Source organism: Aquarana catesbeiana, linkage group LG02, assembly GCF_042186555.1.
Source record: "Aquarana catesbeiana isolate 2022-GZ linkage group LG02, ASM4218655v1, whole genome shotgun sequence".
Taxonomy (NCBI): domain Eukaryota; kingdom Metazoa; phylum Chordata; class Amphibia; order Anura; family Ranidae; genus Aquarana; species Aquarana catesbeiana.
In genome coordinates, this window is record NC_133325.1 from 773077380 (window position 1) to 773103720 (window position 26341).

General features: G+C 43.9%; 1 protein-coding gene across 3 annotated transcripts in view; it reads right to left on the reverse strand.

Moving 5' to 3' along the window:
* The window catches only part of LOC141129354 (T-lymphocyte activation antigen CD86-like), a 66100-nt gene that overhangs the window by 18808 nt on the left and 20951 nt on the right, over positions 1-26341 (reverse strand). Inside the window, exons 1-5 of one of the 3 annotated variants that reach the window (XM_073617331.1) lie at positions 19674-19982; positions 16747-16903; positions 15134-15192; positions 6267-6608; positions 1460-1753 (exon numbers count right to left, since the gene is read on the reverse strand). In XM_073617331.1, the coding sequence (XP_073473432.1) occupies positions 1460-1753; positions 6267-6608; positions 15134-15179 (682 nt within the window). In that variant the 5' untranslated portion in view covers positions 15180-15192; positions 16747-16903; positions 19674-19982. Of the gene's footprint in view, positions 1-1459; positions 1754-6266; positions 6609-15133; positions 15193-16746; positions 16904-19673; positions 19983-26341 lie in introns of those variants that run through there. The other 2 variants (XM_073617329.1, XM_073617332.1) reach the window with 2 other exon arrangements.

The following is a 26341-nucleotide window of genomic DNA, read 5'->3' on the forward strand; positions in this document are numbered from 1 at the left end:
ATATGATTGTTATCTTTGTGCTGGATATATGAAATCTACAAAATACTACTCTATAAAGAAGGCAAAATAACAAAAACGAAACCGGTACCAAACAGACTAAGCTTGTTTCTACGGAATGCTCTGTTTATATTATTGGACAGTGAAAAATGTAACACTGTAAACACTGACAATGCTTCTGTCAACTGATACACTTTGTACACTTTACTTTTTTCAGCTCAATAAAAGTAGTAGAGTCTTGTATCATGAGTAATGCAGAACATTTTGTGTTTAACCCTTTTGCTGCCAGAGCTGTTTTTGCATTTTTTTTTTTGCACACAGGCCTGAAGATTACATAAAACCCCCCAAAACATTATATATTTTCTGAAAGCAGAAACCATAGAGAAACGCAACCCATCTGTCGAAATGCATCAAACAGTGGGGTGTGATCAAATTGCACTAACCCTGGGAAGATCTTAAAGGGGAAATAAATACCAGGAGTGCATTATGTGTGAGCTCTGGGGGTGCGCTATGCACAGAGTGCAGAGTTCAGGGGTGCACTATGCACAGAGTGCAGAGTTCAGGGGTGCACTATGCACAGAGTGCAGAGTTCAGGGGTGCGCTATGCACAGAGTGCAGTTTCAGGGGTGCCCTATGCGCAGAGTGCAGAGTTCAGGGGTGCACTATGCACAGAGTGCAGAGTTCAGGGGTGCGCTATGCACAGAGTGCAGAGTTCAGGGGTGCGCTATGCACAGAGTGCAGAGTTCAGGGGTGCACTATGCACAGAGTGCAGAGTTCAGGGGTGCACTATGCACAGAGTGCAGTTTAGGGGCACCCTATGCACAGAGTGCAGTTTCAGGGGTGCCCTATGCACAGAGTGCAGAGTTCAGGAGCACACTGCATACAGTGTGCATAGTTTAGGGATTCAACTCTCTTTCACAGGCTGTCTACATCTCACTTCCACCCCTCCTCGTCTTTGACCTTTACACCACTTTCCCACTATACACCACTATATATATATATATATATTCTAATTTACAATATATATATATATATATATATATATATATATATATATATATATATATATATATATATATATATATATATATAAAATTAAAATAGAAAAAAAGAAAAAAACGAAATAATAATAATAAAAATATATTGTAAATTAGAATATAAAAAAAAGAAATAATAATAATAAAAAAATAAGAAATACAAAAAAATAAAAACTACTGGCACAGTCCACTGCCCTACTGACATCATCCATTGCCATACTGACACTGTCAGTATACATGCACACAGATGTGTGTTTGAGCTTTGGGGTGCACACCCTAATGCAATAGGCTGCGCACACCTATGTTCGTATCTGGCTATTCTTAATGGTTGAACCATAGAGATAGAGTTCACAGCTTAGGGGGGATATTGGGGTCCTTGATTTAGAGTAAGGACATGTGCTTGGATTTCCCCATCCCCTGCTCACCTATTTGCAGGACTTTAGAGGTCACATTGTGGTGGGCTTCCAGTACACAGGTAATGTTGACGTCTTCCTCCACCTTCAATGAAAACTCGCTGGAAGCATTAAATGTTTGATTGATGTTTTTAATTTCGATAGGTTTGAGTGATATCTTAGTTCTGTTTCCAGAAAACGTTTCCCAGGTGATTCTTTGTGGTTTGGGGAATCCATGACCCGAGCTGCATTTGAAATGCATAGAGGTTCCGTTATCTACTATCTGAACGGAAGGTTCGTAGCTGATTTCTGGCTCACTATAATTGGCTGTAATAAAAAAATAAAATTAAAAAAAAGCTGAGTTGTTAACGTTAAGCTCTAGGCAGATATAAATAGACATGAATGCAGCTGGAACCATTAAAGTGGAACTAAACCCTCCTATCCTTTACAGCCGAGGAAGCTGCTTCTGTTTGATCTGCAACTGCCATAGCACTGCCCATGTGATCAGTTATGACACCAGCCATTGGATGGTTTGACAGTTTGGTTGGGAGCACAAGAAAATGTGACAGTTACGTTCCTGGCATGTCCCATTTTTTTTAAAAACTGATAAATCGATGGGTTTAGTTACACTAAATGTATTTTTTAAATATAAGCAATGTAAGTATTTGAATCTGACCGGATATCAGCCTCTTGCAGTCCCTATACAGCAGGGCTGGAGTGTGAGAGGAAGAAGCAGCACAAGGAGCCAATCAGTGCTGACTAGAGAATAAAAAATTGTTTATTTTCGTTTCAGATTTGTTTGCTAAGCTAATTTGTTATTAATTTCATTTAAACATATTCGTTATGTTAGAATGATTGTTTTCAGAATTTGTTTTGAATATTCCTTATTTTCAAATCAATTTGAATTTCAGATCATGGCTATATTCATTCTATTCTACTTTATTCTATTTTATTCTATTCTTTTATATTCTATTCTATTTTATTCCTTTATTTTCTATTCTTTTCTGTTCTATAAACTAGCATCCTCAGTAGGAATCATCATTTTATTTCACTTTTATACCTTACTGTATTTATTACAATATGTTTCCAATTTAAATTCAAATTAATGTTCAAATTCGAATTTAGATAATTGTATTCTATTCTGTTTTATGCCAATCGATTTTATTTTCTATTATATTCTGTTTTATTCTATTCTGTTATATTCTTTTCCTTTATTTTCTATTCTGTTTTATTCCATTCCATTTTTATTTTCTATTCTGTATTAATCTATTCTATTTCTTTATATTTCTACTCTGTTTTAGTAAATTCTATGATTTTATTTTCTATTCCATTCTTTTTCGTTCTATTCTATTCATCTATTTTCTATTCTGTTTCATTCTATTCTGTTTTATTCTATTCTGTCTTATTCCATTCTATTATTCTATTTTCTATTAAATTCTGTTTTATTCTATTCCTTTATTTTCTAATCTGTGTTATTCCATTTTACTTTCTATTCTATTCTATTTTAATCTATTCTATTCTATTCCTTTATTTTCTATTCTGATTTATTCCATCATATTTTCTATTCTATTCTGTTTTATTCTATTTCTTTATATTTACTGGGACATTACTGGGGCGGGGGGAGTGAAGGGGACAGAGGACATTATTGGGGGGGAGGGAGTGAAGGGGACAGAGGACATTACTGGGGGGGGGGGAGTGAAGGGGACAGAGGACATTACTGGGGGGGAGTGAAAGGGGGCAGAGGACATTAGTGGGGGGGAGTGAAGGGGACAGAGGACATTGTTGGGGGGGAGTGAAGGGAACAGAGGACATTACTGGGGGGGGGGAGTGAAGGGGCCAGAGGACATTACTGGGGGGGGAAAGGGAGTGAAGGGGACAAAGGACATTACTGGGGGGGGAGTGAAGGGGTCAGAGGACATTAATGGGGGGGGGGTGAAAGGGACAGAGGACATTAATGGGGGGGGTGAAAGGGACAGAGGACATTACTGGGGGGGTGAAGGGGACAGAGAACATTACTGGGGGGGTGAAGGGGACAAAGGACATTACTGGGGGGGGGGGGGAGGACATTACCGGGGGGGTGAAGGGGGCAGAGGACATTACTGGGGGGGTGAAGGGGACAGAGGGCATTACTGGGGGGGGAGTGAAGGGGGCGGAGGACATTACTGGGGAGGAGTGAAGGCGACAGAGGACATTACAGGGGGGGGAGAAGAGGGCGGAGGACATTACTGGGGGGGAGTGAAGGGGGCAGGGGACATTACTGGGGGGGTGATGGGGACAGAGGGCATTACTGGGGGGGGAGTGAATAGGGCAGAGGACATTACTGGGGGTGAAGGGGACAGAGGACATTACAGGGGGGGAAAGAAGGGGGCGGAGGACATTACTGGGGGGGAGTGAAGGGGACAGAGGACATTACTGGGGGGGGAGTGAAGGGGGCAGAGTTCCCGGCATTCCCCTTTACATCAGAGTCTCCATGATTCCCCCTTACAGTGCAAGGGGGAACTGTGCGGACCCTGATGTAAAGGCGATATACACACATTTTGTGTTTTTGAGGTGGGGGGGTTTTGGGTGAGTTCCCGTACTTTTTTTTCCCCAGGACTTGACCCCTGAATCTATGCCACGCCCACGAAGAATGAAGGCATTTCTGAAGGCAAAAGGGGGCCCAACTCGGTAGTAGCAAGGTATACCTAATAAAGTGGCCGGTGAGTGTGTGTCCCCACCAGGGAGATGAACTCTCTCTCTTCATGCTGGTGTCAACAATACACAAAGTAATGGGGAATCCAAAATGTTTAAGTTGTCACCAGAACAAGAGATGAGGGTAAATCTTTAAATGAAGACGCCTATTCTAGTGTTAGCTGTCTAGGAGGGGAATTTCCTTTCACCCTTTTGAGATTTCACTTCCTCTTGCATCCAAGTCAAGAGAAATCTCCCCCATTGGGACACAAAATGTAAGAAATAAGCTGGGTGTTAAACATTTCCGCCACAATGCGTTATTAAACCCAGAAACAATTTATTATATTGCAGTTCACCAATTCTTAGAGGCGGTGGCTGCATTAGTTTCCTATTTTAGGCTTTCTTTCCTATATTTTCATCTGGTGATTCAGCCAGTAAGGCTGGCCATATATTATTCCATTTTCTTGTAAAAAGTCCCTTTAAATTTACCAAAACCATATAACATGAGCTCAAATCTAAACACTTTTAGTTGGTATGGCCCTTGCACTACGTAATTGAAGGTAAATCTAAGGACCCGTTCCCATCACATGCAGTCCAGCGCAATTTTTTTCTGCCTCAAATAAGCATGGATAGTAGGTCATTTGGTTCTCAATGGCATAGTTCACACAAGTGCGTTCCAGTTCCAGAAAAAAAAAAAAGTAGAACATGCTGCATTTTTTCTGCACTGAACTCTACTGGAAAGCAGTAAAACGCAGCAAAAATGCACTGGAACACACTAAAACGCACCTAAACACACACAAAACGCACTGGAACACATATAAATGCACTAAAACGTATCTAAACACACAAAAAACGCAGAGGAACACATATAAACGCACTAAAACGCACCTAAACACACAAAAAAAGCACCGGAACACACATTTCCTTATTTAAGGTGAAGAAAAAAGAGGGAGAAAGAACAAACACTGGAACACACCAAAAACGCATCAAAAACGCTCATGCAGAAATCATCCGGAACGCATCTGGACTGCGTTTCTATGGTGTGAACTGGCCCTGAAAGAAATTCAATAAGAACATTGTATAATATGTGACCAGCTTAAAGAGGAGTTCCACCCAAAAATGGAACTTCCGCTTTAAGGGAAAGTGACCCCCTGACATGCCACATTTGGTATGTCATTTTTTTTTGGGGGGGGGGGGGGCAGAAACCCTTTTTTTTTTTTTAGAGGGTTCCAGCTCCGCGGCACCGCGACGCCAGAAGCAAGTTCACCTCTCCCCCCTCCCTCTCGGCAATCATCTGGGACAAGTTACAGGTCCCAAATGATTGTCCGGCCAGTCACGGCACGCAGCTCGCGCATGCGCAGTGCGTGCCCGGCTGTGAAGTGCCACAGTGACAATGCCTGCGCCGCAGAGAGGAGGAGGTGAGGAGCGGGGCTACGTTCCCCCCGCATCCATGGACCCTGGGACAGGTAAGTGTGCGATTATTAAATTATTATTTGTAGCTGCTGACTTTTATTTATTTTATTGTTTTTCAAAAGAACGAGCTCTCCTGCAGATGTATCAGTTCCAGAGACGAGACAAACCATTTGCCACTGGTGCTTACAATGATCAGCTTTTATTTCTTTCTGTAAAAGCTTTATCCCAAAAAAAGAAAAACAAAAGAACAATTGCTGTAACTGCTTATAAAGTGTGAGCTGGAGTTTTGGCTTCAATTTGTTAGTATATCTAAATCTGCTAGTACATCTAACACCCCCCCCCCTGGTTTCCGGTTTCCTCTGACTGAGAATGCTCCTGTCTGCTGTGCTTATTCCTCCAGAGTTGTGTCTCAGTAATACAGGAGGTGTGTTACTGGCCACATCACCAGGTGAAAACGGGGGGGGGGCTAAAAAAAGAAAACAAATGCGGCCACCACATCTAATGATTGATGAGCTGCAATATAATACATTTTTGGCTTTGGGTTTAATACCACGTTAAGCCCTGCCCATTTGATTTCCAATTATACCCCCATATTCAAGCATGGTGCCAGAAGTGGTCTGAAGTGGGCGGGGTCTTTTCCAAGGCTGGGCGGGGATACAGACTACAGACCGCCCACGCAGAACAATCTATTATCAGAGCAAGTTGTTTATACAGGTGACAGTTTCATAAAGTATAATAAAGTAACAACAGCACTTACCAAGCACATCCAGATGGTAGGTACAGTCATCAACTTTCTCACGCTTTCCTCCCTCCAGATGAAACGCGTAGCATTCATATAGTCCTTGGTCTTCCAAGTTCACATTGACCAGTTTCAGGTCTCCGTTCCACTTTAAAAAGGTGCGGTTGCGATACCTGCTGCTGATATGGGGACTTTCGTCACCTTCGGACTTCATGCTGAGAACGTCATTTCCTCGCTGCCAGTAGATATCCACTTTCTCTTCGGGGATAGCTTTAAGTTTTTCAAGCGTGCACCGGAATTCAGCTACGCCATTGACTAGTGCGACTCCTTTGGCTTTTTTGGCACCACCCACCATAGAAGCTATAAAAATAACAATGGGGGGGGGGGGGGGGGTAAGTTATGTTAAAGCAGAACTTTGCTCTCAAAATCAACATAAATTACACTAAATTACCAAAAGTATTGGGACACCTGCCTTTACATGCACATGAACTTTAATGGCATCCCAGTCTTAGTCCGTAGGGTTCAATATTGAGTTGGCCCACCCTTTGCAGCTATAACAGCTTCAACTCTTCTGGGAAGGCTGTCCACAAGGTTTAGGAGTGTGTCTATGGGAATGTTTGACCATTCTTCCAGAAATACATTTGTGAGGTCAGGCACTGATGTTGGACGAGAAGGCCTGGCTCGCAGTCTCCGCTTTAATTCATCCCAGGTGTTCTATCAGTTTAAGCTCAGGACTCTGTGCAGACCAGTCAAGTTCCTTCACCTCAAACTCACTCATCCGTGTCTTTATGGACCTTGCTTTGTGCACTGGTGCTCAGTCATGTTGGAACAGGAAGGGGCCATCCCCAAACCTTTCCCACAAAGTTGGAAGCATGAAATTGTACAAAATGTCTTGGTATGCTGACGCCTTAAGAGTTCCCCTCACTGGAACTAAGGGGCCAAGTCCAACCCCTGAAAAACAACCCCACACCATAATCCCCCCTCCACCAAATGATTTGGACCAGTGCACAAAGTAAGGTCCATAAAGACATGAATGAGCGAGTTTGGGGTGGAGGAACTTGACTGGCCTGCACAGAGTCCTGACCTCGGACGGAACACCTTTAGGATGAATTAGAGCGGAGACTGCGAGCCAGGCCTTCTCGTTCAACATCAGTGCCTGACCTCACAAATGCGCTTCTGGAAGAATGGTTAAACATCCCCATAGACACACTCCTAAACTTTGTGGACAGCCTTCCTAGAAGAGTTGAAGCTGTTACAGCTGCAAAGGGTGGGCCAACTCAATATTGAACCCTACGGACTAAGACTGGGATGTCATTAAAGTTCATGTGCGTGTAAAGGCAAGCGTCCCAATACTTTTGGTACAAATGTATAAATGAATGTAAAAAATCTCTAAGCCGCGCAATCTGGAAACCACAATTGTAAATATAACCAGATATAGAGCAGCTCGTAGTATAACCAAAGGTCAAATAGTGACAGGAAAAATAATAATTAATTTCATACCAAATGTATAAATAATATCAAAAATATGGAAAATACAAATAAATATATATAATACTTTTGGTACTATAGCACTAAATTTATGAAGAAATTCTTTTTTTTGGATATGTTTGATAGCAGAAAGTAACAATTATTGTTAATTTTTCCCAAAATTCTTGTTTTTTTTTTTTTTTTTATAGCGCAAAAAATAAAAATCGCAGAAGTGATCAAATGCCACAAAAAGAAAGCTCTACTTGTGGGGAAAAAGTTACATACGTTTTATTTGGCTGCAGTGTCGCACGACTGCGCAATTGTCAGTTAAATCAACTAGGGCTGCAACTAACGATTATTTTCATAATCGATTAGTTGGCCGATTATTGTTTCGATTAATCGGTTGATAAGCTTAAAAAAAAAAAGTGTTGTGTATAATTTAGTTAATATGTAAAGTTTTAAAAAAAGGCAATTTATTCTTAAATATCTCTTTGCAGTGGTAAATATAAATAACTATATGGTTAGGGAGCAACATATCTAATCCACTCTGAGAATACAGACAGAAGAGATATACCGTATATACTATTAGAGGAGATATATACTGTATATACTATTAGAGGATATATACTATTAAAAAAGGGTGAATCTGGTAAATATCATCAGACTCAGAGATCAATTTTTTTTTATTTAAAAAACAAACAATGTCTTCCTTCAAAAAAAATGGCATTTTAAGAACATTTGTTCAATTTTTTAATTGTTAGTGGGGTCAATTTGACGTTCATTTTCAACCATGGTGACAATTTGTAAATAGAAAACTTCTTGGTCAAAGGAATTTTCAGACGGTGTATGTGGTTTTCGTTCATTTTAAAAACAGAATGTTAAAAACAAGTGAAAATTTCAAACATTCTTTCATTCAGCGAATGTACAAAGATTTTTCGTCTGAATATTCTCTTCTGAAAATTGATCCGTGTGGCCAGCATAAGGCTCGGTGCACACCTATGCAGTTTGCTTTTGATATGTTTCTGCAATGCTTTTTGCTGTGCGTTTTGATTTTTGCGCACGTGATTTTGCTGCAATTTGCATTTTTTTTTGCATTTTTTGGCCCAATTTGTTGTTGGGCAGATTAAAAAACACAAATTGCTACAAAAACGCATTACATGCTTTTCTGCAGCTTTTCCATTGAAGTGTATTGAACCAAAAAAGCACCGTTTTACATAAAAAAAAAAGTCCCTGAACCTTTCCAAATACGCAGCAGCTGAAAAAAAGCATAGATGTGAACGTGTCCCATAGGAAACCATGTAAATGAACTGCAGTGCGTTTCTGCAAAAAGCACCAAAAAACACACAGATGTGAACCACGTCTAAGAGGTTTAGTAACATAATGGGGGTTTAAAAAAAACTAAAATTAGCCCTTTATAGTACAAAAAAAGCAAATAATCTCTATTGTAAGGGGTTCATTTTTTTACTGTAGAACTGTGAAAGTAACATTTACAGTAGCGATTATTTGCTCTTTTTGTACTATAAAAGGCTCAATTTAATTTTTTTTTAACCCCATTATGTTACTGGCCGATTAATCGATTATGAAAATAGTAATCGATTATTTTCATAATCGATTAGTTGTCGATTAATCGATTAGTTGTTTCAGCCCTAAAATCAACACAGCCCTGGCCTGGTCATGAAGGGGGGGTAAATCTTCCGGAGGTCACGAGGTTAACTGAACAAAAGTGGAAAAGCCCTTTGAAGTGTACCTGTGCCTAGACCAGCCCTCAAGTTTTCCACTCCCCTCTTTGCATTTTGCGAGTGGGAAATGATTGCTGGCGGGCGTGGGGCCGCCTCAGAGTGGGTGGGTGAGTACCGCCGCCAGGCGGGGTTGAATGGGAGACGTTCTCCCAGCCAGGAGGAGAGAGAGGAGAGGATGAGGCAAGCTGGCCAGATCATCAAAGAGCGGGGATTGCCCGCTGTAACAGCTTTCATTTGAATTGCCCGTGTTCCCAGCACTCACCGTCACACAGTCCCGCCTCCTGGCCCGGTGCCTTTGATAGACCAAACACCGGTCCAGGAAGCGGGAACACGGGCAATTCAAATGAAAGCTGTTACAGCGGGCAATCCCCGTTCTGATGATCCAGCCGGCTTACCTCTTCCTCCGCACAGGTGAGGCTGGATTGATGGGCACTGGTCATGCTGCACTGATGGGCACTAGTCACGCTGCATGGATGGGCACAAGTCATGCTGCATTGAGGGGCACTGGTTACGCTGCATTGATGGGCAATGGTCACGCTGCATTGATGGGCACTAGTCACGCTGCATTGATGGGCAATGGTCACGGTGCGTTGATGGGCACTGGTCACGCTGCATTGATGGGCACTGGTCACGCTGCATTGATGGGCACTAGTCACGCTGCATTGATGGGAAATGGTCACGGTGCATTGATAGGCACTGGTCACGCTGCATTGATGGGCACTGGTCACGCTGCATTGATGGGCACTGGTCATGCTGCATTGATGGGCACTGGTTACGCTGCATTGATGGGCAATGGTCACGCTGCATTGATGGGCACTAGTCACGCTGCATTGATGGGCAATGGTCACGGTGCGTTGATGGGCACTGGTCACGCTGCATTGATGGGCACTGGTCACGCTGCATTGATGGGCACTAGTCACGCTGCATTGATGGGAAATGGTCACGGTGCATTGATAGGCACTGGTCACGCTGCATTGATGGGCACTGGTCACGCTGCATTGATGGGCACTGGTCATGCTGCATTGATGGGCACTGGTCATGCTGCATTGATGGGCACTATTCACGCTGCATTGATGGGAAATGGTCACGGTGCATTGATAGGCACTGGTCACGCTGCATTGATGGGCACTGGTCACGCTGCATTGATGGGCACTGGTCATGCTGCATTGATAGGCAATGGTCATGCTGCATTGATGGGCACTAGTCACGCTGCATGGATGGGCACAAGTCATGCTGCATTGATGGGCACTGGTTACGCTGCATTGATGGGCACTGGTTACGCTGCATCGATGGGCACAGGTCAGGCTGCATTGATGGGCACAGGTTAGGCTGCATTGATGGGCACTGGTCAGGCTGCATTGATGGGCACAGGTTAGGCTGCATGGATGGGCACTAGTCACGCTGCATTGATGGGCACAGGTCATACTGCATTGATGGGCACTGGTTATGCTGCATTGATGGGCGCTGGTTATGCTGCATTGATGGGCACTGGTTACGCTGCATCGATGGGCACAGGTCAGGCTGCATTCATGGGCACAGGTCAGGCTGCATTGATGGGCACTGGTCACACTGCATTGATGGGCACTGGTTATACTGCATTGATGGGCACAGGTCAGGCTGCATTGATGGGCACTGGTTATACTGCATTGATTGAAAAAAGAGCAATATTTTTTACTTTTTGCTATAACAAATGTCTTTATCAGTTTAGGCCAATATATATTCTTCTACATATTTTTGGTAAAAAAAAAAAAAAAAACGCAATAAGCGTATATTGATTGGTTTGCCCAAAAGTTATAGCGTCTACAAAATAGGGGATAGATTTATGGTATTTTTATTATTTATTTTTTTACTAGTAATAGCAGGACTGCGACATTGCGGCTGACAAATCGGACACTTTTGACACTTTTTTGGGACCGGTGACATTTATACAGCAATCAGAGCTAAAAAATAGCCACTGATTACTGTATAAACGTCATTGACAGGGAAGGGGTTAACACTAGGGGGGCGATCAAGGGGTTAAGTGTGTTCCCTAGGAGGTGTTCCTAACTGTGGGGGGATGGGCTGCCTGGGAGTAGAGAGAGGTCGCTGTTCCTAATCACTAGGGACAGCAGATCTCTCTACTTCCCTGTCAGACAGGAGATCTATCCATTTACATGGACAGATCCCCGTTCTGGCTCTCTGTGGAGCGATCGTGGCTCCGGGGACGCTGTGCGGGCGTGCGCCTGCTACAGCCTCTTAAAGACGTACAATGACGGCGATTCGCACAGCCGTGACAACCTGCCACAGTACAACTACAGCAAGTAGGTAAACTCACACACTGGCATGTTTTTTCTATGCTTTTTTTCCTTAGCTTATTGTGTTGCTGTGTTTTTTTTCCCTCAGCAGAAACCAAAATACTTTATTTTTTTTCCCCTAATGCACGGCAGACTGTAGTGTGTATGCAGCAAGTTGCACTGCATTTAAATGCAGCATGTTCCATTTTACCCAGCGAACATTAACCTAGCACATTGGAGTAGGGTGACTATGTGTCCCGGGCACAGTCCCGCATTGCCCGGGACAGTCCCGTATTTTGCAGGTTTGTCCCAAGTCCCAGTCACCTTCATTCCCGGGACAGTGTCCCGGAATGAAACTGACACAGCCACCCTGCAGAGTGCATTCTGCACCCTAATTGGGCAAAGCTTTGCCCAATCAGGGCACACTAAAAGCTGGTTGTTAAGCAGCGGGGACAGGAACCCGGCTGCAGCATCCTTAACAACCGATGAGTCACATCAGCTGTCAATGGGCTTTCCCGCTGACAGCTGAATAATAAAAATATAAAATTGCCGGTAAAAAAAGTGAAAAAAAATGGCGTGGGGTCCCCCCCAGTCTTTTGGGTATGGTATGGATCTTAAGGGGAACCCCACACCAAAATAAAAAAATAAAATAAAAAAGCCGTAAAAATCCATACCAGACCCTTATCCGGGCATGCAGCCTGGCAGGCCAGAAAACCTGAAGGGCAGATAGTTGCACTTCTTGATAGGGCTAGGACCGCCTGTGATGTAGGGATCTGATGCACACGCAGTACGCACAAAAATTTTCCTTCTCTCCAGGAGGAAGGTTCAGGCTACCAAATCCAGGATGGAATCACCCTATTTATGGTCGACCTAGGGGTAAGACTGCGCCCTGTTTTTTTTTTTTTTTATTAGAGTAGATTTACTCTTATTCTCTGAACTTAGGGGTCTAATTATACAAAATGAGTTGTGCGAACGTCAGAAAAGATTTGCGCAAGCTGATCAAAATTTGACTGTATGTTTTTGAATAGATTAACTCCTGTATCATCAGCTCCATCTAGTGGCCAAAATGTGGTACAGTTTTCTAAAATACCTCCAAGAGAAGATATACCACTATTTGGCCACTAGATGGAACTGATGAAAGTGGAGTTATTGTATTTGAAAACATGCAGAGAAATTTGTTCAGTTTGCAAAGATGTTCCTGACGTTTATGCTGCAAATGTTTTATAAGTAGCACACTAAGCGTTATACGGTAGGCATGTCAAACTCAGATTTAAAAAAAAAATGAGGGTAAATTAAGAAGACTCTAAATTGATAACCTTTCATGGGGATGCATAGGGTTTGATTTACTAAAGGCAAACAGACTAGATATGTGCACTGACAAAAAATTTGTTCGTTTTAGTTTCATTTGTTTTTTTGCTTTTTTCGGAAATTCGAAAATTCCGAAATTCGGAAATTTGAAATTCGGATTTTCAAATTTCCAAATTTTTGAATTTCCAAATTTCAAATTTTAAGATTTCCAAATTTTCAAATTTCCGATTTTCGAATTTGCGGATTTCCAAATTTCAAATTCTCTGTTTTCATTCTCGAATTTCCGAATTTCTGATTTTCCAAATTTTCGAATTTCCGAATTTCAAATTTTCGGATTTCCGAATTTCCGAATTTTTCGATTTTCCGAATTTCTGAATTTTCGGAAATTCAAAAATTCGAAAATCCGAAAATCTGAAAAAAAGAAAGAAAATCAGTACAATTCGAAATAACTAACTTTTAAATTATAGGTATTGGAATTTCCTTTCAAATTTGGCTGTTTGTGAACGTAATGCATACAAATTTATCTGAAGTTACGAATTATCCGAAATAACGAATGCCGCATCTAAACAAATTGAATGGAACAAATTAATAATAAATAATAATAATAAAAAGGTTTTTATTATTATTATTGTTATTATTATTAGATTGTTACGTTCCATTTGTTTAGATGCGGCATTCGTTATTTCGGATAATTCGTAACTTCAGATAAATTTGGATTTGTTACGTGCAACAGCCAAATTTGAAAGGAAATTCCAATACCTATAATTTATTATTTATTATTAGTTAGTTATTATTTCAGATTTTCGGGTTTTCGAATTTACAGATTTTCATTCTTTTTAATTTACAGATTTTCATTCTTATTCTTGGAATTTCAAATTTCCAAATTTTAGAATTTTTAAATTTATGAAATTTTGAATTTCCAAATTTTGAATTTCCGAAATTTCGAATTTCCGAATTACGTATTTCTGAAATCTGAAATTATCGGAAATTCGAAAATTCGTAATTTCGGAAATTCGAAAATTTGTAATTTCGGAAGTTCGAAAATTCATAATTTCGGAAATTTGAAAATTCGAAATTCGGAAATTTGTAATTTTGGAAATTCGTAAATTTCGTAAATTTCATAAATTGAAAAATTCGGTAATTTTGGAATTAACAAAATTTGTTAAAAAATGAATTTGGTACTAAACGAATTGCACATATCTAAAACAGACTGTGCACTTTGCAGAGTGCAGTTTTTCCAGAGCTTAGTAAATGAGGTAAGGCCTCACTTTGCAAACAATACCCAATCACATGCAAAGAAAATAAAAAAAACAGCATTTTTGCTTGCACGTGATTGGGTGATGGAAGTCAGCAGAGCTTCTGCTCATTTACTAATCTGTGGAGCAACTGCACTTTGCAAAAAGCACCGTTTACAGTATTTGCCTTTAGTAAGTCAGCCCCATTATCTCTACAAAGGGCCTCGCCTACTTCATTTCAGAAATCGATTGTGGCACTTCGCAGTACGGTACAAATTAAAATTTGCCATATTTATTCCCAGAGTGAGGAGCTGCAAAACATTTCCTGAAAAGTTATACAGTGGAACCTTGGTTTACTAGTAATGCGGTTAACGAGCGTTTTGAAAGACGAGCAACTTTTTAAAAAAATTTTATTCTGACTCGGTTTGCGAGTGTTGTCTCGCAAAACAGGCAGAATTCAAGCTAATGGGCGGTGCAGTACCGTATTTGGCCAGAGGTGCGGGGGGCGCCGGGGACACTCGGAACGGTTCGGAGCCCTTTCGGAAATACTCGGAATCACTCGGAAATACTCTGTTCCCGAGTGTTTCCGAGGCTCTCCGGCGCCCCCCCACCTCTGGCCACATGCGGTATTGCATGTAATAGAAGTAAATCCAAAAATAATTATTTTCTTTTCCATTGACTTCTATGGGGAAATTCGCTTTGATATACGAGTGCTTTGGATTACAAGCATTCTCCTGGAACGGATTATGCTCACAATCCAAGGTAATACTGTATAAGGAAGTTATCAGCTCAGATCTAGCAGTGTACTTTCTGCGTCTTGTCGCTGTACATTTTATAACCGATCATTTCGATAATTGACTTACCTGTGTTTAGTAGGAAAATGATGTAAAAAATCAGAGTCTTAGTCATCTTTGATGGCTGCCTGCAATGAAAACAACAATAACTCGTTACTGAACAAGTAATACTCTAGCTACCAAAAAAGACAGCAGTCCATTCCAATGAAACCATCATTATGAGAAGCTGGTGAGGCGGTTCACAGTTGCAGTCCAGTAGTTTATTTTTTTCTGCATCAAAAACGCATGGATAGTAGATCATATGGGTTCCAATAGCCTAGTTCACACCAGTGCGGTCAGTTCTAGCGCAAAAAAAAAAGTGGAACATGCTGCTTTTTTTTCTGCACAGAACTTTACTGGAAGGCAGCAAAATGCATTAAAAATGCACCAGAATGCATGGGGAGGCATCTAAAGAAAAACATTGTATAGTCTGGAGGAAAGAAGGGAAGAAGGGAAAGGGGAGACATGATTGAAACCTTTAGGCTCGGTTCATACTTGTGCAATGCGGGAACACTGGGAATCCATTGCGGGCTCCCGCATCGCACCCCGACTCGCACTGCAGTTCACACTTCCCTATGCAAACTGCTGAGAGTGTCAATACATTGTTAATGACACCTTTTCAGCTCACATATCACACTGCAAACTGACAGTTTGGACACGAATCAGATCACATGGGTGTGAACACCCAGTAATGCCTGTCAGTGTCTCCTCATAAGTGCTGTCTATCCATGCCACCCATCAGTGCCACCTATCATTGCCGCTTACCAGTGTCCATTAGTGCCACCTATCAGTGCCCATTAGTGCCACCTATCAGTGCCCACTAATGCCACCTATCCGTGCCCATCAGTGCTGCATATCAGTGCCACCTATCATTGCTGCCTATCAGTGCCCATTAGTGCCACCTATCAGTGCCCATCAGTGCCACCTATTAGTGCCCATCAATGCCACCTATCGGTGCCCATCAGTGCTGCATATCATTGCCCATCAGTGCCACCTATCATTGCCACCTATCAGTGGCCATCAGTGCTGCATATCAGTGCTACCTATCATTGCTGCCTATCAGTGGCCATTAGTGCTACCTATCAGTGCCCATCAATGCCACCTATCAGTGCCGCCTATTAGTGCCCATCGGTGCTGCATATCATTGCCCATCAGTGCCACCTATCATTGGCACCTATCAGTGGCCATCAGTGCTGCATATCATTGCCACCTATCATTGTTGCCTATCAGTGCCCATTAGTGCCACCTATCCATGCTTCATATCAGTGCCACCTATCAGAGCTCATCAGTGTGGCTTTATCAGTGCCCGTCAGTGAAGGAGAAAATGTTCTTATTTACAAAATTTTATAACAGAAACAAAGAAAAACTTTTTTTCTTTTCAAAAACTTTGGTCTTTTTTAATTTGTTTAACAAAAAATAAAACCCCAGTGGTGATTAAATGCCACCAAAAGAAATCTCTATTTGTGGGAAATAATGATAAAATGTTATTTGTGTACAGTGTTGTATGACTGCGCCATTGTCATTCAAGGAGTGACAACGCTGAAAGCTGAAAGTTGGTCTGGGCAGGAAGGGGGTGAAAGTGCCCGGTACTGAGGTGGTTAAGTTTGTCTAGACGAGTAACAATAAAAATCAGCTTTACTCACCTTATTTCTCACTCCCGCAGGTTTTACACACAAGCGCAAGGTGCTAAATCAACAAGGTGGCACCGCAAAGCAATCAGATGAATAATACGTTGTCGGCGCACTTCAATCTTCAACGTCAATAAAGGCGTCAATAGGACAGAATGTGAGACGAATTTTCCTGAAGGGACAAAGTAAATAAAAAAAAAAAACACATGAAATTCAAAACGGACACTAAAGTGAATGTCCGTATAGGCAAGGTTGTCTACTACTGCATCTTGTGACTACTCTATATGTATATACTGTGTATAAATATCATTTTTTTTCCCTGTCTGATGCTCTTGTGCCTGTTGCTTTGTACAGTTGTATGCTAGTTGATAGCAGACTGATAATAGAAGTTCCTCATGAGTAATACCTTGGTTACCTCACCCCGCTTTTTCTTATTTGCTTTTGGTTTTCATTCTTTGCCAATATTGATAACATAATGGAGTTTTTATTCAGCTTATTAACTGATTACAATATTGTCTGAATGTCACATCCAGGGCCAGAACAAAGGGGGAGGAGGGCAGAAGGAGCACGTGCCCTGGGTGCAGTGTAGACATGTAGAGGAGGGAAAAGTGCATTAGGAGCTTTGCCCCCTCCGTTCTCGAGCACTTCACTGACAGCAGCCTTATAGCCTGATCATCAGGAGCACAACCCATGGAATATATCTAGAAATAAAGAACACACATGTCTAGATAATCTCAAAAAATGATGATTCTGGAAAATAAAACTAAAAACTAAAAATAAGGGCAAAAAATAAAAATTATACATCATATATATATATATATATATACATATATATATATATAGGAAGGCCAGTATGCTGGCCTGAAATTATGGAAGGACGATGATCTGTGTCGGTTCCAGTGCGCGGTATTACGTCACCAGGCCGACTTTGCTAACTCACCGCACGTTGTGAGTTCCTGCTCTCGAGATCCAGCACGTTGCAGTTCCCCGTTCGCAGGTTTCCGACCGTTACAGTCGCTGTCGCAGGCAGGACTTATTGTTACCGTTCCTATACAAATGGAATCGTTATGTTACCATGCCCCCCCCCCTTGTAAACTGCCGTAAGTCTTACTATGTCAGTCGCATGTATTCGCACCTTTGCCTAGCTCTGTCCCTTAGTCGAGCCAGTCGCATCCGCGACCTAACGACTACGTGATAAGCCTCCGATCGGCACCATTCATAGTTAGCCGACTAGGCATTACGAACAGTACGGACTCACTTATGAATCAAGTTGCATTAGCGGCGCATGGTCTCGAACCTTTGTCCCACACATCACACCCCCTACGAAACACCCACTCCACCTACTGACCCCCTACACCTCCTACGAAACACCCACCTCACCTAACTGACTCCCTACACCTCCTATGAAACACCCACCTCACCTAACTGACTCCCTACACCTCCTACGAAACACCCACCTCACCTAACTGACTCCCTACACCTCCTACGAAACACCCACCTCACCTAACTGACTCCCTACACCTCCTACGAAACACCCACCTCACCTGACTCCCTACACCTCCTACGAAACACCCACCTCACCTAACTGACTCCCTACACCTCCTACAAAACACCCACCTCACCTAACTGACTCCCTACACCTCCTACAAAACACCCACCTCACCTAACTGACTCTCTACACCTCCTACGAAACACCCACCTCACCTAATTGACTTACTACACCTCCTACGAAACACCCACCTCACCTAACTGACTCCCTACACTTCCTAGGAAACACCCACCTCACCTAACTGACTCCCTACACCTCCTACGAAACACCCACCTCACCTAACTGACTCCCTACACCTCCTACGAAACACCCACCTCACCTAACTGACTCTCTACACCTCCTACGAAACACCCACCTCACCTAACTGACTCCCTACACCTCCTACGAAACACCCACCTCACCTAATTGACTTACTACACCTCCTACGAAACACCCACCTCACCTAACTGACTCCCTACACTTCCTAGGAAACACCCACCTCACCTGACTCCCTACACCTCCTACGAAACACCCACTTCACCTACTGACCCCCTACACCTCCTACGAAACACCCACCTCACCTAATTGACTCCCTACACCTCCTACGAAACACCCACCTCACCTACTGACTCCCTACACCTCCTAGGAAACACCCACTCTACCTACTGACCCCCTACACCTCCTACGAAACACCCACCTCACCTAACTGACTCCCTACACCTCCTACGAAACACCCACCTCACCTAACTGACTCCCTACACCTCTTACTGGATATCAAACACTCACCAACAGCCGATCCGAATCTAGTCGCAGCTTCGGCACTACGCTTTCGGATCCCCGGCAAACACAAGCGCTTTCAACCACCATTACCATCAGTCGATCCGAGTCCAGTCATATCATTGGCACTATGATTCGGATCCTTGGCAATACAACCCCACCAACCGATCGGAGTCAAGTCGCACACCGGCTCAATGATTCGGATCCTCTGCAATGCAATCTTCACCAACCGATCCGAGTCCAGTCGTAGCACAGGCTCAACAATTTGGATCCTTGGCAATACAACTTCACCAACCGATCCGAACCCAATCGCATCACCGGCTCAACGATTCAGATCCCTCACAAACAATACCACCGACACTCACACTCCAGCCCGGTTCGAACTAGTCGCATCAACGACACGAATACAGTAGTACTTACGATTCGCATCCCTAAACCTTCCGTTCTTTCATGCATAAACATACACAACTCACACCATCTATTTGTACTAATGCTGTGCACGGTTATTCCTACATAATTAAAATTTCCGCTAAGCTTTGTTTCGCCTTCCAAAGGCTGCTTACTTGCAGTCGCTGCAAACATTTACGCAAATGGCTCAAAACGGCCACTCATCTCCAGTAGCAACACGGCTACTCACCGATTTCTTTATCACTTTCCCCTTTCAGGTCAGTAGAGTTCTCCAGTTGGTCCATCCTGCACCAGGTTTGGACAGTATCTTCCTCAGGTAAAAAAAAAAAAAAAAATTGTTGAGGGCTTGCATCTCTTCACCAGGGGGCCAACTTCTGCCCCGAACAGCTCTTAGCACCCCTTCTCAAAAAAAAAAATAAATAAAAATTTTACTATGTCACCCCTACTACAGGTTCCCGGTCGACCCAAGTCGACCCAACCAAGACTCCACTACTAGGGCTTCAAGTCAGGTGCGTAATTCAAAGGGATCCTCCTTTGCTTTTCTCTTAAAAAAAAAAAAAAAAACACTCTTTCACGACATGTTTACGTCACATACACGATTTGACTTGCTCCCGAGGCATTAGCAACTGTCACATACTTCTGTGCACGTCACTGTTTTTGAAGAGCGATCCGAGATCTTTCACCAAGCAGACAAGGTCACCTAACGTCCACCTTGCTGGCAGTGCAAGCGTTAGCAGACTGAACATACGTCAATAAACTACAGATCGCAACATTCCTACTTAGAATACCAGACTTCAGCTACCCGCCCCAGTCCGCCCTGGGGGGGTCTGGTTCATTAGTCTGTGCCGAGCACAGACCACACCCGAGCTATCGGTTACCTAACCAATCACCTCCTGGCTCACCTCGGTTGTCACGCATTCTTTTGAGTTTTCTAAAGTCACACTCAACAGCGCTCGCACGCCAACTAGCAGTCACTACGACTGTCGTTCCTTGTCCTATCCTTTATTTTTCTATTGCCTTCCATCTCATCTACCCAAACATCTATCCCCTCCTACCTTTACAACTTATCTAAAACATATGCATTTCCCCCTTATCTTAGCTGACGCCATGCCGCAGGCCGACAGCGATGACAGCAAACGGCGGCTCGCAGTCTCCCAGAGCTTGGACCATCCCTAAGCTTACAGCAGAACTACGGCGCAGGAGTATTCCCTACCCTGCGACTGCTAGAAAAGCTGAGCTCTTTAGGCTGCTGTTTCCTCCACCAGTGGCAGCCCAACCAGACACCCAGGCGTCACTGCAGTCAATTTCCTCAGCAATTACTCAGCTGCACTCCTTGGTGACCACACTGTCGGCAGCAGTCACCGACGTCCAGGCAAGAGTGGGAACCTTGGAGGTACATAAAGCTGCACCCTCACCATCTACAGTCACCACCGTCACCCCCATGCCTCTCCTTACAGGTACGCCCAACATCTGCACCTACGTCTTCCCCACACATCTCATCCCAGCAGGCATCAGGAAGGACATTATGGATGGGAAGGACGTTAACTTAGCATACCTCCTCATCGCAGTACATGACTTGACCGAAAACAAGTCCTTTTCATGGGGGGACGTCTACGTCATCCTGAAGGCTAAAGACCATAGGCTTACCTGCAAACTCACTATTACGGAGTTTGTGCTGGTCTTTTGGATGCTCAGAGACGTACTATGCACGGTCAACCCCAACAGGAGGGAAGAGCTGGATCTATACTTACATGCAGTAGTGGATCTAGGCTATAAATATGGAGGATGCTCATTTTATGACTGCCACCATTTTCAGCTAAAGCAGCAGCCAGACTCTCCCAGTTCCAGGCAACTACCAAGTGGAGCACCATCGATACAGAGCTGTTCTGTCGCCATTTCACTGGCCTACGTTCCCCACTCTGTACTAACTGCCAGTCTTCTACCCATATGGCTAACTGGTGCTCCGAGTCCGGTGGCAGACGCCCCCCCAGCTTTCCCTCCATCTCTAGTGCCGCTCACAACCCAACGGCATTTACTCAGCCATCCCAGGCAGACAGATTAGGACAACCCATCCATGCACTAGGGGGCGCAGCCATATGCAACAATTTCAACTTCGGGGGTTGTAACTTCCCTCACTGCAAACTCCTTCATATCTGCCTCACATATCACAAAGCTCACCCCAGAAACACCTGCGGTATCAAACAGCTTAAATCCGCACGACTAGGCCGAGTGCACGTCGGATGGCTCGGGTTTTACCTCTCCTCACACCCAACACCTTCACTGGCTGCCTTCCTCGTCCAGGGATTTACTACAGGCTTTCACACCGGACTTATCACACTCCCCAACACTACTCACGAGTGCAAGAACCTGCTTTCAGCCGATACCGACGAGGAAGCCATCACCACCTCGCTGCAGCCCGAACTAGACCGTTGGTACTTGATCGGTCCCTTTACACATTCACCTTTCTCTGTACGGAGAGTCAGCCCTATAGGGCTTGTCAAGGGAAAGTTTCCAAATAAACTTTGTTTAGTCTATGATTTGTCTGCGCCTCATTGTTCCCACATAACCAGTTTAAATTCCCTCATACCTTCAGAAGAGTTTTCACTTAAATATTCATCTGTAGACTTAGCTATTCAATCTATCGTTCATGTAGGAGTAGGCGCTTGGCTGTCTAAAGCGGACATCTCGGACGCATTCAAGTTGTTACCAATCGAACCGTACCTATGGCGATGGCACGGAATTAAGTGGAAAGGCTCGTACTATTTCGCCACCAAATTAACTTTCGGCTCCAAAAGCAGCCCGTGGCTGTTTGACACATTTTCTCAGGCCCTTTCCTGGATCCTCTCACATCACGCGTCCTGTCAGAAAGTGATTCACTACTTAGACGACTTCCTACTCATAGAGAAACCTAGAAAGCCCCCAGTAGATCTAAACAGCCTAAGACAGATCTTCCACAATCTTAACGTGCCTATAGCAGAAAAGAAAGTGGAAGGCCCGGCACAGATCGTCACCTTCTTGGCTGTCATACTCGACACTCGTGCCATGCAGGCTAGCCTGCCTCCCGACATGTTGACCCGCATAAGGACAGTCATCCATACCTTCACCAGTACTCAAGGCTGCACTAAGAGGCAACTACAATCCCTGCTTGGCATGCTTAACTTTGCCATAAGGATTATCCCTCAAGGGCGATCCTTTGTCTCCTGCCTCCTGGTGTTCCTCTCCCAGGTACAAGACCCTGACCAAATCCTTAAACTAGACGAAGGAGCGATAGCTGATCTGGCCATGTGGGATGATTTTCTAACAAATTGGAACGGCATTTCGATGTTCATTCCGTCAGCATCTCCCACCTCACCCCAAATAGTCACGGATGCCGCAGCCTCCACAGGCTTTGCAGCAATTTTTGGCCATCTCTGGTTTGCAGGACCATGGCCACTATAAATACTCTTGATTCCAGGGTTCAGTCAATCCTCCTCGTTGTTCGAGATCTACCCCATTGTTGCAGCAGCTCAAGTCTGGGGCAACAATTGTGCAGGACAAACAGTGACATTTGCCACAGGCAATCATCATAAATAAAGTCCAAGTCCTTGGCCATCATGTCCTTCCTACGCAGGCTGGTGCAACTGTCATTACAGCACCAATTTAAAGTCCTCTGTGTCCACATCCCTGGCAAATGCAACACCTCGGCCGATGCTCTATCTCATCTTAACTTTACAACATTCTTTTCGCAGGAACCTGGAGCCGACCCAACCATGTCTGTTATCCCACATTGGTCGCAGCTAACCCTGGATTGAAGAGACACCTTCACGACGCTACTAGTCTAATTAACCTGTCATTATCTCACAACACCCTGAAAGCCTAGCGTACTGCCTGGAGGATCTGTCACAGGTTTCTATCTGCTAAACCCGGGGCAATACCAGGAGATCTCCATCACATCCTGGCCTTCATATCGTACTGCCACACTCAGCTGGCATTGTCGCACAATACCATTAGACTCTACCTAGCTGACATCCAGCCTTTCACCTCCTTACAAGATCCTACAAACCATCTTTGTTCGCTGCCCATGCGGTCAAGGCCATCCTGCGAGATATTCACAAACAACAGCCCCAAATCAGCGGCAAACGCTTACCGGTCACCAGTGCCATATTCTGAGACATGTCCACTATCCTCTCATGTTCCCCCTTTGGCTTATTACCCAGCTTGGTCATCCAAGCAGCCATCTACCTGGCATTCTATGGCTTTCTACGCCCCAGCGAATTCACAGTCACCGGCCCCAGTCATAAGATGTTACGCAGACGCCACCTCACGCATCACCACAGTCACTTCATCTTGCACCTCGCGGTGTCTAAGACACAACAGTCCGGTCCGGGGGTTGACATCATGCTCTTCAGAACTCACAACGCCTGGTGCCCCATAGCCATTCTAGATCAGTTATTTGCTCATCTGTCTGATCCCTCGCAGGACAGCCCATTGCTACCATTCCCGATTAGCCCCCTAAGTACCAACCAGTTCACTACTCACGTCAGGACCCTTTTGCGCAACTTAAGCTTTGACCCCAGCCGTTTTTGGGCAGGTGGAAAACCACCTGGTTCGCTCGATACATCCCCAATCCACAAGCAGAAATGTCACGAGCCTTCAGCAAGCTTGCCCTGTAGTATGTCAGTAAACTTAAATAAATAATTACCTCCCTAACCAAGTCTTTTTGCGCCCTTCTCTGGCATACCGCCCAGCAGACCTGGGTTTACCGTACAGCAGGCCAGGGCACACTTCAGGTCTATTTTATGTTGTTAGTCTTGTGACGTGTTTATGTGCTTCATATCTCTCAGGACAGAGGGCTCCGACCATAAATAGGAAGGCCAGTATGCTGGCCTGAAATTATGGGAGGAGCCCGGTGGGTATTTAACCAGACCACCCACGATGGTCTGTGTCGGTTCCAGTGCGCTGTACCCACCCACCCATTCCCCTTCTCAGGGTACTTCTCTTAAAACAATTTCTCTACAGAAACATCCATTTACTTTTAAGGTATGAGCCCTTCTCTGGCATACCGCCCAGCAGACCTGGGTTTACCGTACACTGTATTTTATGTTGTTAGTCTTGTGTAGGAACTGTCTTGTGTGTTAGTCTTGTCTAGGAACCCCTAGCAACCTCTGGAGGAACCTTATGGTTCAATGGAACCCTGGTTGAGAAACCCTGGTCTATTGGATTGTGGATCATTATGTAACTTATGTTGCATGTGATAAAAAGTTTATTGTTCAGAGGTTTCATGACCAAAAATGTCCTATAAGAGATCATACAATATAAATAAACATAACCTCCCAGTCACTAGACTTCTTTATTTACTGCCGTGTGCTTCATAAAAAGTCCCACTTCTTGCTCTCTTCCTTCTTATAAATCAATGACAGGGATGGAGGCAGGTACCCCTTTTGGTTCTCGCTTCATATAAAGTCCCAAAACCCTTTTCTTTTTCAATATACAGTACCTCTGTCTCAGTGTGGTGCCACTGAGGAGTGATGGCAGACTGGCCTTCCTGTCTCTACTTGCCAGGTGACATATAACATGACCAGAGGCAGGAAGGCGAGGCTGCCTTTATATCAGCAGGAACGGCACCAAGAAACAGACCTGAACTGAGTACACATAGGGCGAGGGGTCAACTTAACCCTGCACCTCCCATTTCCTCCTCAATACCCCCCAGAAGCCCCTTACCTCCTCCTTCATAGTCCTTCAGCACCCTTCAACCATTAGACCCCTCCCCCCAGATCTCTTTATGCCTATGCAACCCTCACCAGCTCCCTTCCATCCCACTAACATAGATTATTATTATTCAGGATTTATATAACGCCAACAGTTTACGGAGCGCTTTACAACATGGAGACAAGACAGTACAGTTACAGGAGGGATCAGAGGGCCCTGCTCGTTAGAGCTTAGAATCTAGAAGGGAGGGTCAAGTGGAACAAAAAGGTAATAGCTGTGGGGGGTGAGGTGATTGAAAAAATTAAAATACAGTTGTTAGGTGTGGGTAGGGAAGGCTTCTCTGAAGAGAAGTGTTTTCAGGGATCGGCTAAAAGATAGTAGTAGGAGTAGGAGATAATCGGATAGATTGGGGTAACAAGTTCCATAGGATTGGAGAGGCTCTGGAAAAGTCCTGGAGGTGAGCATTGGAGGAGGTAATGAGGGAGCTAGAGAGCAGGAGGTCTTGAGAGGAACGAAGAGGATGATTAGGTTGGTATTTAGAGACTAGGCTAGTGATATTGCTGGGGGCAGAGTTGTGGGTGGCTTTGTAAGAAGTTGTTAGTATTTTGAACTTAATTTGTTGGGTGAGCGGAAGCCAGTGGAGGGATTGATAGAGAGGAGTAGATGCCAAAGCAGTTTTCCTCAGACTGATGAGCTATGCAAAAGGATGGCAACCACCCTAATTTATAACTAGATTTTACAGTAAGGTGCACATGGAAGGGCAATGCATATCACAATCAAACACAAGATTTCCCAACACACTTACCAGCTAGCCTTAAAAAAAACAAATTGGCCCTGTCTAACAATTCATATTAAAAGCGGAGGGTTTAGTTTGCAAATATATGTGGAAGTTGCAGTGCCTACATCAAGGGTCCTCTGTATATACTGCGGTCCTAACTCTATATTTTTGAGAGTCTCCAGGTTGGAATATACTATATTGCCAAAAGTATATTCCACGCCTGCCTTTACACGCACATGAACTTTAATGGCATCCCAGTCTTAGTCCGTAGGGTTCAATATTGAGTTGGCCCACCCTTCCCAATTATAACAGCTTCAACTCTTCTGGGAAGGCTGTCCACAAGGTTTAGGAGTGTGTCTATGGGAATGTTTGACCATTCTTTCAGAAGCGCATTTGTGAGGTCAGGCACTGATGTTGGACATTAAGGCCTG